The sequence below is a fragment of the Muscardinus avellanarius genome (genome assembly GCF_963383645.1).
Source record: "Muscardinus avellanarius genome assembly, chromosome: 8".
Lineage (NCBI taxonomy): Eukaryota > Metazoa > Chordata > Mammalia > Rodentia > Gliridae > Muscardinus > Muscardinus avellanarius.
In genome coordinates this window covers 2802300-2815441 of record NC_137794.1, presented here as the reverse complement: position 1 = coordinate 2815441, position 13142 = coordinate 2802300, and the positions used below count along the sequence as shown (strand labels likewise).

Genomic DNA, 13142 nt, shown 5'->3' with positions numbered 1-13142 from the left:
GGCTGCGCTGTGCCCTCGGGTGGGCCAGGCTCAGCCTTCCTGGTACGAACCCAGTTCCACCTCTAGACTCCTGGCCGCGCCTGAGGGCGCCTCCCCTCCCCTCACAGCTTGCCTGGCAATGGCTGCAGGTTGCTCCAGGCCCTGTCCACAGCAGACGTCACGCATAAACACAGGGGTCCGAAACATATGATGGCCATGCTGTCGCTCCTGTTTTGAACGCCAAGACTGGCATGTGGGCCGTCTTTGTTGCTGATGCTAGAAGGTAGGGACAGGTTCACTTTCTGAGAGCAATGGGGCTCTCCAAGGCTTTACAACGCTCCACGTAGGAATTCTTTAATCATGGCGCAAGGCACGTAGGAATTCTTTAATCATGGCGCAAGGTACGTAGGAATTCTTTAATCATGGCGCGAGGAGCTTTTGAGGAGTATCCCCCTACCAAAAGCACAGGGAAAGGTCTGTTTCCCGTCACGGTCCCACGCTCCAGGTACGTGCAGCTGTCGGCTCGTTCCAGCGACACCCACACTACAGGGCCAGGTGCCCGCCGTGCCCTTGCGGAAGTGCTGCAGGAGCAGCAAGCCACAGGAGCTGCCCTCTGAGGCCGGGGTGCCCTCTGGGGGCGCTGAACCTTCTGCAGTGGAGGGTGAGGGGTCCCCTGGGAGCCTCTCCCTGTTTCTCCCCCAGACGCCGTGCTGCACTACTTCTGGAACATTCCTGCATCCAAGGCGATTCTTAGAGACACCTATCTCCCTGAGCTAGCCCCCGTTCGAGGCTCCGCCTCCCTAGGAGAGGCGGGCTTTGGGGGAGGGGAGCACGGGCTCACTGGCCCCCAGCAGAGCCCTGCACACTCCCTCGGTGGGTGAGCACTAGGAGTGCTCACTCTTCCTCCCTGGGCGGAGGCAGAGGTCGGAAGCTGCGATGACTGCCTGTCATCTTACCTCTGCTCTCACCAAGCAGTGGCTTGGAGAACAGGTTACTTTGGACCGAGTTTGGGTTTATTGCTGTCCTAAAACTTTAGCACAGAGAATAAAAGACTCCTGGTGCTGCCTGCAGTGATTTGGGGCTTGAATTCCCCACTGAAGACCAGATCAAAGGCGTGTGGACACCCTGTCAAACTGTGGTCTCAGGTTTCTTTAGGCTCCCGAGTCTCCTGGAGATCAAGGAGGGACTCACCTGGACAAGCTGTCAGCCACCTCTGGCGAGGCCCCAAGGCCGCCATCCCCTAGGGGTGCAGAACCGTGGTGACTGCCTCCTGGCCGCATGCGTGCGTGCGCACATAACGGTTGTCAATGCTGCGTAACATATTAAACTTTATATCGTATGAAAACTGCTTTTGTTACTTTAAAACAGGGCCTTGTTAAGATGCTGAGGGTGGCCTTGAACCTGCGCCTCTCCTTTCTCAGATTCCCAAGTACTGAGATTACAGGCATGTAGTACCACGGTCAGCTTCAAAGTTAAAATTTTTTCTCTTGCGGTGATGGAGTGCTAGGGAAGGAGAGCTCTACCACTGAGCGACACCCCCAGTCTCAGCCAGTTGTTTTTTTCTTTTTTTCTGGTACTAGGGATGAAACCCTGGAACATTCTACTTCCAAGCTATACCTCTATTCCTACTTTTTATTCTATATTTTGAAACGGGGTCTCACTGAGTTGTAGAGGCTGTCCCCGAGCTGGGTCCTCCTCTCAGCTTCCCAAAAGCTGAGATTACAAGCATACGCCACCACGCCCATCTCTTCAGCCTTTTTTTTTTTTTGGTACTGGGGTTCCTAGAAACCCTTCTACCTCCGGGCTACACTCCCAGACCTAATTTTATATTTTTTTATTTGGAAACAGGGTCTCTTAAGCCAGAAAGGCTGGCTTCAAACCTGCACAATCCTCCTGTCTCTGCCTCCGAAGCATGGGGATTACAAGCGTGCGTCACCACGCCCGGCTGTTCAGCCAGTTTTTACATTTTTATATTTTTTGTGGTACTGGGGGGTAGAATCCAGGGGCTTTCTACCTCCAGGCTACAGCCCACCCCTATTTTATAATTTATTTGGAAATAGGGTCTCACTAAGTTGCTGAGAGCCTCACTCAGTAGCTGAGGCTGGCTTTGAACCTGTGTGATCCTCCTGACTCAGCCTCCCAAGCGCTGGGATTACAAGGGTGCGCCAGCACGCCCAGCTTCGGCCAGTTTTTAAAAGTTCTCTCTACTACCTCTGGGCTGGTGAGCAGTAAAAACAGGGGCCTTACTGCGGCCAACTGGCTCAATCGGGAATAATAAATCCAGCACTGAATACGGCCACTGAGTCCGTTCGGGACTGAATTATCTCAGAAAGGTGGACAAAGGTTTAGGTGGTAGTTCTGCAGCCATTTATCTGCAGTGATTTTTTCCCTTTTATGAAATAAACTCCTTTAAGTTCCTGTTCACGGCGCTAAATGTGGAGATTTCTTTCCGGGGGGGAAAAAAAAATCTGAATTGATTGACATGGACAAATGCCTCTTGTGCGACTGACCACTTTATTCTAGACACAAGATTTTTTATATTTCCCTATTTCCCCGTGATTCCCTAGTAGAAAAGTGCAAACATCCAAAATACAATAGTGAGATAAACATGTAAATCACCAACCCTGAACAAGACAAAAGTAAGGCCTGTGACATCACAGGTCTTTGTGATTGAAATCAGTCCCATGACCCTACAGGTGGGTCTTGTGCTTCGAGTCAGCCCCTTTGGCCTTGCAGCTGCAGAGGCTTTTAGTGGGCAAATTCCAGAGGAACAAAAGTCACACCCAAAATCACTTGAAGAATTCAGTTTTTAAGAGTTTTCTTTAACCCTTTCGGAACTTTTATTCCTAGGGCTTAGTCCCATGTCCTCCTCTATCTGGCAACCTCCTTTGAGCTGAATGGGGACGAAGTCGGAGATTCCAGCTTTCATACATGTAGTTGGTGTAGGGAAATCCGTGTACATTTATGATGATTTAGAGGATTTCGATGAATGTCTGCTGGATTTTGTCTGCAATACCATCTGCTGTCTGAACGCTTCACCCTATTAAACACTTAAAATGTATTTTAGTAGACAGGGCCCAAAAAACAACATGAAGTTTTTATTACATGTCTTTTGTTCTGTCATAGCTATTTTAACCCGGTGGTGTCTCTCCAGGCAGTGCTATCACTAGGTGCAAAGGTCAAGATTCCTCCTAGCCCTAGGCTCTATTGTAATGATTAGAATGAAGGTCAAAGATAGGGAGGAGTTCTGCATTTGTAGTTGCTGTAGCTGGAATGCTTCCACAGCATCTGAATTCTGACTAGAATTACATCTTGAGCAAAGCCGAGGGCGTTTAAGGGCTTAGACAAATTACTAGAAAATTTATTTTCCATGGACTGAGTTTCTCCCACAGTCCTGATCTTACATCACTGGAGCAATTCGTGTGGAAAGTTAAAAGAATCATTACCAGCCGGGCGTGGTGGCGCACGCTTGTAATTCCTGCGCTTGGGAGGCAGAGGCAGGAGGATCGAGGCCAGCCGCTCTGGTTTAAGAGACCCTGTTTCAAAAATACAGAAAATAGGTCTGGGAGTGTAGCCCAGAGGTAGAAGGGCTTCCAGGAACCCCAGTACCACCAAAAAAAAAAAAAAAAAAAAAAAAAAAAAAAAAAAAAAAAAAAAGAATCATTACCAAAAGAATAATAGTTATGAAAGAATATCTAAGAGTAGGGGAGTATTTTGGCCAGAGGCAACGCTCCCTCGGGCTCCTCCTTGAGACACTACATCCGTCATGTGTTCTACATCCGTCATGTGTGGGGGCACACGCAGACATCAAGGGAAGTGGGCCATGGCACCTTACAACAGGTTTTTTCTTTTATTTTTTTTGGTACTGGGGATTGAATTAAAGGGCATTCTACCTTTGAGCTACACCCCCAGCTCTTTTATTCTTTTATATTTTGAAATAGGGTCTAAGTTGCTGAGGTTGGCTGTGAACCTGCGATCCTCTTATCTCAGCCTCCCAAGTACTGGAATTACAGGTGTGTACCACCATGCCCAGCTACAACTTATATTTTATTTTTAATTTTTTTTTGGTACTGGGGATTGAACCCAGAGGCATTCCACCTCCAAACTATGCCACCAGCCCAATCTTATTTTGAAACGGCCTCACTAGGTTTCTGAGAGCCTTGCTAGGTTGCTGAGGCTGGCTTTGAACCTGCCATCCTCCAGTTTCAGCCTCCCCAGTACTGGGATTATAGACATGTACTACCAAGCCTAGCCCAATTTGTACTTTTAAAATTTTTGTAGTACTGGGGATTGAACCCAGGGGCATTTGACCTCTGAGGTATATCCCCAGTCTTATTTTGAAACAGGGTTTTGCTAGGTTGATGACAACCTCACTAATTGCTGAGGCTGTCCTTGAACCTGTGATCTTCCTGTCTTGGTCTCCCAGGTATTGGGATTACAAGTACCACCACACCCAGCTCAATTTGCATTTTTATTTTATTTTTATTTTTGATGGTATTGGGGGGTGGAGCCCAGGGGCTTTCTACCTTTAGGGTTTTCTCCCAGATCTATTTTATACTTTATTTGGAAACAGGGTCTAAGTTTCTGAGAGCCTCACTAAGTAACTGAGGCTGGCTTCGAATCTGTGGGAGCCACCACACCCAGCTCCAATTTGCATTTTTTGTTTGTTTGTTTGTTAGTTTGCAGGTCTGGGATGGAACCCAGGGGCATTCTACCTCTGAGCTACAGCCCCCGCCCTATTTTTTATTCTTTATTTTGAAACCGGGTCTCACTGAGTTGCAGAGGGCCTCAGTAAGTAGCTCAGGCTGTCTGAGAACCGCGATCCTCCGGTGGTCTCAGCCTCCCGAGTGCTGGGATTACAAGCGTGCCCACCACGCTCGGCTCCAACTTGCATTTTAAAGATACTCCTTAGAGTAGTGTTAATATTCAGGAAGCCAGGTATCCTGAAATTGGTAGCCTCAACTCAGGCTTCTTGAAGCCTGCCTCCGGCCCAGGGCCAGGTGGCCAGCACAGAAGTCTGAACTAAACTCAACGCGGCTAATGCGATTAGGCGCCTGCTCGGCACACTCCTGTCCCGCTAGGCCAGCAGGTCTGCAGCTTAGCGGGCAGTGGCGGATCTGGACAATCCGGGCCTCTCACCCACCGCCGGGCACAACTGTGAAGGCCAGGGGGGCAGGGATGCCCTTTAGTGCTCAGTGGACACAATCTTGGCCTGCTGGCATTTTATCCTTAACTCCAAAACAAAGGATGAGCTTGAACAGCAGAGTCAGGGATGGGAGAGTGCCGTGCTCCGAGGACACTACGCAGTGGGGACCTAGGATGGAAAGGAAGGAAAGACAACTCCCAGCTACTCACTCAGGGGAGGGAAACGGTGCAGACAAGAGCCACACATCGATGTCGCCATGCCACATCCAACACCGACGTGACTCCAACCCCTCACCTGACCACACACCTCTGCAGTCGAGGAGGACTCCGCAATCCAGTGAGGGCTGCAGACTCAAAAGGTCCACACAATGTGATTCCATTCACGGATATTTCTGGGAAAGGCGCAGAGGGACAGAAGGGACTGTGGGATCTGGCGTAGGCAGAGAAGCTGAACAGAGGGGCCGGAGGGGCTTCTGGGTGATGGACTTTGTTCTATTTCTCAGCTGTGGTAGTCATTAAACAGCTGTGTGCACTTGTCAAGAAAGCATAAAGCAGCCTGGCGTGGTGGCGCACGCTTGTGATTCCAGCACTTGGGAGGCTGAGACAGGAGGATCTCAGGTTCATGGCCAGCTTCATGGACTTAGCGAGGCCCTTCACAACCTAGTGAGACCCCGTTTCAAAATAAAGAATAAAAACAGTTGGGCGTGGTGGCACACACTTGTAATCCCAGCATTTGGGAGGCTGAGACAGGGAATCACAGTTCGCAGACAGCCTCAGATACTTAGCGAGGCCCTTTGTAACTCAGTGAGATGAGACCCTGTTTCAAAATAAAGAATAAAAAATAGGGCTGGGGTATAGCTCGGAGGTCGAATGCCCCTGGGTTCCATCCCCAGTACTACCAAAATAATAAATAGAGCTGAAGATGTAGCTCAGAGGTAGAATGCCCCTGGTTTCAACCCCCACTTCTACCCCCCCCAAAATGCATGAAGCTGTGTACACTAAAAAGGGTTAAGCTGTTTGCAAAATATACTCAATAAACTCTGCTTAAAACAAACAGCAGGGCATAGTGGTGCATGCTTGTAATCCCAGTACTTGGGAGGCTGAGAAAGGAGGATTGCAGATTTGCCACCAGCTTGATAGGGAGGTCCTCTGCAACTCAGCAAGACCTTGTTTCAAAATAAAATAATAAAATAGGGTTGGAGGTGTAACTTGGAAGTAAGAATGCCCCTGGGTTCCATCTTCAGTACCAAAAACACAAAACTAAACAAAACTCTAAACAAACAAATGTAGGGACAAGAGCAAGGCGCCTCTCAGAGGGGGCCTGCGTCCTGGAGATGGAGCCCTGAGAGGCGCTGCTGACCAGGAGACAGGGAAGGCAGCGGAAACGCGGGATTTAGCTTGATGTTCTCCTTTGAATTCTGAGAACAGTACAGTTCTCACAGCAGCGAATACTCTCCCATGAATAAAACAGTCCCCCTTTCCGTGAGCTCAAGCATCGAGCGTCTGGCGAGTATGGGAGACCGGTCCCAGCGAGGCCGGGCAGGGAGAGCTGGAACCTGGCGGCGCCTCCACGCCGCTCCCGGTGACTCGAGGCCCCAAGCACTCCAGTAAAGTCACAAGCTGTCATTGACGGTGAATATGGAACTTAATCAGCTGAAATCATGACTAAGCTTTTTCTGGGAAGGTCAAGACGGCTTGGCAAGGGCCATAATTGACACTAATAAGATAAGCCTCTTAGTATTGACCAACACGGGCGTTCCACGGGTGGCAAGGTGACTGCACCGCCGCAGCGTGCTCCAGTGTGCGAGGAGCAAAACGAAGACGCAAAGACGCGGCGGGCCAGTCGTGTCGCCACCCGACTGTTTATTTTATCTTTAAGCTTTTTACATATGATACATTCTAATTTTTACAAGTTGTCTACAGTTATTAAAGTTATAGCCAATTTATTAAACAGACAATTTTCCCTGATATGGAAATCATATTATATAAACATTTCTACAATAAAAAGAAGACAACTGGAACAAATCATAAAACTAAGATGTTTTAAGTAGGGAAGACAATTGAAATCAGAAATAAGACTGTGCACGTATTGCAGTTCATGTGGCCTCCGTTCTGCCACGCTCTGCCTCGGATGGGATCCAGGGGCCCCACTCACTCACTCCAGGCCTCACAGGCCCCACAGGCTGGAGTGCTGCTGCTGCCACTTGCTGAAAATGTTCACAGTCCACTTAGAGGGAGAAACCTGTCTCACAGCTGGAAGTCCAGGAGTGGCAAATATCGAGAAAAGCCACAAGAAGAAAAAATTGGTATCAAAGTTAAAAAAAAAAAAACGTGAATTAAGCTACCCACGGCCCAAACAACCAGATGATGGATAGAAAACAAAGTCCAGAAAGAGGGAGCGAGGTCCTGATGTGGACTTACTTCCTGCTGGGCCGGCCCGGCTTCCCGGGGAGGGGTCTGCGTCCGTGCCTGGAGACAGCTGACTTCCGCACCACTTACTTTAGTCTGGGTCTGGATTTCTGACCTTCCTGCGGGGAGTACTGCGAGCCGCTGAGTGGAATGGAGCGGCAGACGCAATTCAAAGAAAGCAGAGCAAAGCCGGGCGTGGGGCGCACGCTTTTAATCCCCGCTTGGGAGGCGAGACAGGAGGATCGCACGGGTTCGAAGCCAGCTTCAGCTACTTAGTGAGACCCTGTTTCCAAATAAAGTACAAAAAAGGTCTGAGAGTATAGCCTGGAGGTAGAAAGCCTCTGGGTTCCACCCCCAGTAGCACAAAAAAAGAAAGCAGAGTAAAAGGGCCATTTGCTTTGCTTTTTAAAAATCACCCCAGCCCCTCTTGTTAATTCACCTGCCCTTCACCCAGCCAAGGCTCAAGGTTCACTCTTCTGAATTTGGGGTCACCCGTCTGTGTCCACGCTCTCCACACACGGTGATCAAGTGTGAGCAGCTATGCGGTGGTAAGTGCTACGAGCCGTGTGCTAAGTGGCTACTGTTCTAGGAAGGCCTCTCAGCAGTGTGCTCTAGTAGTGCGTTACAAAGAACCCACAGCTTGGCCAGAGGAGGCCTGAGAAGCAGCATCGTGCCTGCTCCGGGAAGGGCTGGGGGAGCCCCACAACACCCTGGTGCTAGGTGCACGTGCTCTTCCAGTTTAGCCTTGGACAAACAAGACTATTACTACTGCCCAACAAATCAGACAAGACTTCAAAAGCCCCTTACGTTGCTGGGTATGCCTGTAATCCCAGTACCTGGGAGGCTGAGAGAAGAGGATTAGAGGTTTGAGGCCAGCCTCAGCAACTTGGACCCTCAGTAACTTAGTGACACCCTGTTTCAAAATTTTAAAAAGGACTGGAGGTTTAACAACTGGGAGGCAGAATACCCCTGGGTTTAATCCTTAGTACTCAGAAAAAAAAAAGCCCTTTAAGTGAGTCTTCTCTCAAAACCAAAAGTCTCACGAAAGGTAAGAAAAACCAAACAGGACCTCATGCAGGAAAGCAGGCCGCGCACCAGGGAACTGGCTCAAGAAGCCACCGCGCTGCTCAGAGGGCCGTGTCCCGGAGTGGAGCCCGCCAGGCCCGCCAGCGTGTGGGCCGTGCGGGGGAGGGAGCCCACGCAGGACACTGGAGGCACAGAGCAGCCGCGCGCGAAGCCCGCCGTCACTCCTCGGAGCCAGAAACCACAGAATAAAACTGGCGAGGAAGGCTTAAATAGAGAATTTATTTCACAATCCTGGGGGGCTATTTCCTACTTCTTTCTTGGAGCCGCCCGGGCCCCAGGCCCGGCCGCCTGGCAGGAGCGCCTACAGATGCTGCCAGTCGATGCCGGCCAGGCTCTGGTTGGCCTCCTGCGCGTGGCCGATCTCCTCTGTGATGCTGTGCTGCTGCCAGAGCTTCTGGATCTTCTGAAGCCGCTCTTGGCACAGATGCAAAGGGTTTCCCCGTCTAGAAGAGACACAGGGGCTCAAGCTGCACCCACACCCGGCAGCCCAGCTCTTCCCGCTTTAGGAGAAGTGCAGGCTTTAGATTCTCTACAATCGCGGCTGGCAGTTCAGGGTGGCTGTTCACCAAGATGTGGCTCTGAGAGCTGGCTGGGGCAGCTGGCGGGAGGAAGGGAGGGCAGCGGTGTGGCCGAGAGGCTGGCACCTGCTCACTGGCCACTCGCGCGTGACCTGAGGCGGCAGCAGAGGAGAGCTGCGGGAGGTGCCCAGCACCGCCGCGCCCGCCGCACTGTCCAGCCAGGCGTCCCGGCCCTCGCTCCTCACAGGGGTCTGAGCCAGGCGGCACGGGGTGCATTTCCCAGGCTTTCTGCTGCGGCCACTCAAGCCCGGACAGCCGAGTCAGCACCAAGTTTTTCCTCCTTTGGGCCAAGGAGTCTACAGGGAGATCTTTCCCGGCACTCGGTGGCTGCTGGCACCACGCTTAGGGTGTGCCAGACCGCGTCTCAGGGTCGTCATGTTCTGTTCTGGTGTTAGACTTTGTCTTATGTAATAAGGCAAGCACATCTCTTAGCAATTAAAATAGTTCTTTTCAGCCGGGCGTGGTGGGCACGCTTGTCATCCCAGCATTCAGGAGGCTGAGATTGGAGGATCACAGTTCTCGGACAGCCTCAGCTACTTAGTGAGGCCCTCTCCAACTCAGTGAGACCCAGTTTCAAAATAAAGAAAAAAAAACAGAGCAGGGGCTGTAGCTCGGAGCTCGAATGCCCCCGGGTTCCATCCCCAGACCGGAAAGAAAAAAAAAAAAAAAGTTGCGCTCTGCCCCTGGGATGCCCTGCGGCGATGCGGATGTCCTCGGAGTGACAGAGGAACCAGGTTAAATCGTCCTCTTCTCCATCTAGCCCGAGAAGAAGGCCAAGGCAGGCCAGGGCACCCTCTCCTAGCAAACCATCCCTGGTAACATGGCCACTTCTGCCAGAGCCAGCCAACCCGGCCCCACAGCACGCCACGGAAGGCCCTTACCTGAGTCCCTGGTCAGTTTCCCCATAGTCATCAAGGTAAGGAGGAGAATAAAAACAGCCTTTGGTTTTGCCAGCCAAAAATAGCACCTGGCATTCCCGAACTCTGCGGAGAGACCATTCATACAGTATACGTTTACACATTAGCAGTCAACTTGGGTTCAGTTCCAAAGGCTCTTAATAAAAACAAAACACGTTTTAAAAGGAACAACATCTACAGCAGAGGTATCTAAAGCCATCTCCCTACTTGCACAAGTTTTCAGAATAATCACAAAGACTGTACTTAGGCAATCATGACTGTAAATCTACACAATGATACTCTGGAGTAGAAAATGGGCTTAAATAACAGAATGCTAAAATGTTAAGTGTGAGAAATCAAGTTCTAAACACAAAACAGAGCTGGGCGTGGCAGCACAGATTAGGAGCAACACGGAAGGACCGCACGTTTGAGGGCAGCTTTAGCAACCTAGAGAGACCTCGTTTTAAAATAAAAATAAAAAGGGCTAGGGTGTAGCACAGAAGTAGAACACCCCAGGGTTCAATCCCCAGTAGAAAAACAAAATATAAATATTACATTCACCTTTATCCAAAATTGGTCTTCAGAAATTGGTCTCCTGACCCCTTAGAAAAATCTGTCTTTTTTTTGTTTTGGGATACTAGGGATTGAGCTCAGGGGCATTCTGCCTCCAAGCTACACTCTCAGCCCTATTAATTAATTTGTTTATCTAATTTTGTGGAACTAGGGATGAAACCTGAGCATTCTACCTCCAAGCTACACCACAACCCTATTTTTTTTTTCCTTCTTATTTTTTTTTTGTGTGGTACTGAGGATGGAAGCCAGGGGCATTCTACCTCCAAGCTACACCACCAGCCCTATTTTTTTTTTTCCTTCTTCTTTTTTTTTTTTTTTGTGGTACTGAGGATGGAAGCCAGGGGCATTCTACCTCCAAGCTACACCTCCAGTCCTATTATTATTATTATTTTTGGCGGTACTGGGGATGGAACACAGGGGCGTTCTACCTCTGAACTACAAGCCCAGCCCTATATTTTATTCTTTATTTTGAAAAGGGTCTCACTGAGTTGCAAAGGGCCTCACTAAGTAGCTGAGGCTGTCCATGAACCACGATACTCCTGTCTCAGCGTCTCAAATGCTGGGATTAGCCGGGCGTGATGGCGCATGCTTGTAATCCCCGAGCTTGGGAGAGAGAGACAGGAGGATCACACTGGTTCGGAGCCAGCCTCGCTGGCTTAAGAGACCCTGTTTCCACATAAAGTTAAAAAATAGGTCTGGGAGTGTAGCTCGTGGGAGCGTAGCCTGGAGGTAGAAGGGCTTCCAGGAACCCCAGTACCACCAAAAAAAAAAAAAAAAATGCTGGGATTACAAGCATGTGCCACCACGCTCAACTCAGTCCTATTTTTATTCTTTATTTTCTTTTTTGCAGTAATGGGGATGGAACCCAGGGGCACCTACTCTGAGCTACACCCCAGCCATATTTTTTATTCTTTATTTTGAAACAGGGTCTCACCAAGTAGCTGAGGCTAGCTGCAAACCACAATCCTCCTGTCTCAGCCTCCCAAATGCTGGGATTACAAGTGTGCACCACCATGCCCGGCTCCCGGCTCTGTTTTTTATTTTGAAAGAGGGTCTCACTGAGTTGCAGTGGGCTTCACTAAGTAGCTGAGGCTGGCCACAGACCTGCAATCTTCCTGTATCAGCTTCCCAAGTCCTGGGATTATAAGCGTGCGCCACCATGCCCAGCTTGTTTTTCTTTTCTTTTCTTTTCTTTTCTTTTCTTTTTCTTGGTGGTACTGGGTTTCCTGGAAACCCTTCTACCTCCGGGTTACACTCCGAGACCTATTTTATACTTTTTATTTGGAAACAGGGTTTCTTAAGCCAGCGCAGCTGGCTTCTAACCTGTGCGACCTTCCCGTCTCTGCCTCCCAAGCAGGGGGGATTACAAGCGTGTGCCACCATGCCCGGCTTGTCTTTCTTTTTATATTAATAATTCAGCTTGATTCAACAAACTATTAAAAACTATGTGTGTAGAAAATCGTCAGAGCTGAATTGTCATACTGGTAGAGCACTTGCCTGGTGTGCTTAGTAAGCCCCTGGGTCTGGCCAGGCGTGGTGGCACACACTTGCAATCCCAGTATTTGGGAGGCAGAGAATAGAGGATCGCAGTTTGCAGAGAGCCTCAGCTACTTAGCAAGGCCCTTCACAACTCTGTGAGGTCCTGTTTCAAAAATAAAAATTCAGCTGGGTGTGGTGGCGCACGTTTATAATCCCCGCACTTGGGAGGCAGAGACAGGAGGATCCCACAGTCTCGCTGGCTTAAAAGACCCTGTTTCCAAATAAAAATATAAAATAGGTCTGGGAGTGTAGCCCGGAGGTAGAAGGCCCCTGGGTTCCATCCCCAGTACCATCAAAAAAATATATAAAAAATAAAAATTCAGAGCCAGGCATGGTGGCACACACTTGTAATCCCAGCATTCAGGAGGCTGAGACTGTAGGATCACGGTTCGTGGACTCCCTCAGCCACTCAGTGAGGACCTCCGTAACCTAGTGAGACCCTGTTTCAAAATAACAAATAAAAAATAGGGCAGGAGGTGTGGCTTGGAGGTAGAATGTTCCTGAGTTCAACCCCCAGACAGACAGACAGACAGACAGACAGACACACACACACACACACACACACACACACACACACACACACACACACGCCAGCCCTGATAGCCCACGCCTGTAATTCCAGTACTTGGAAGGTGGAGAGGAGAGTTACAGGTTCGAGGACAGCCTAAGAAAATTAAGAGACCTGTTTCAAAACAAAATATAAAAGGGGTAGGGTGTAGCTTGGAAGTAGAATGTACCTGGGTTCAATCCCCACCAGTTCTACTCCCCCAAAAAAGATCCCAAGAGGACTAAGCTATGAATCACACCTTCGCCCGGTGGCACCCAGGGCACGCCCTCCACCGCGCACTCCCAAGTGTTCTGTCACTGAGGAGTGCCACCAGGACGCGAGGCACGCTCCGCGACTCGCCCTGCACAGTGTCTGCAGCACCGCCAGCCG

General features: G+C 49.9%; 1 protein-coding gene across 5 annotated transcripts in view; it reads right to left on the bottom strand.

The window, feature by feature from the left end:
- Positions 1-8920: 8920 nt before the first annotated feature.
- UBR2 (ubiquitin protein ligase E3 component n-recognin 2) overlaps positions 8921-13142 on the bottom strand; it is a gene marked incomplete at both ends in the record, with an annotated part of 117362 nt that continues 113140 nt past the window's right edge. For all 5 annotated transcript variants that reach the window (XM_080699687.1, XM_080699688.1, XM_080699685.1 and 2 more), the window contains 2 exons: positions 8921-9062; positions 10079-10180. In XM_080699687.1, the coding sequence (XP_080555813.1) occupies positions 8921-9062; positions 10079-10180 (244 nt within the window). The remainder of the gene's footprint in view (positions 9063-10078; positions 10181-13142) is intronic.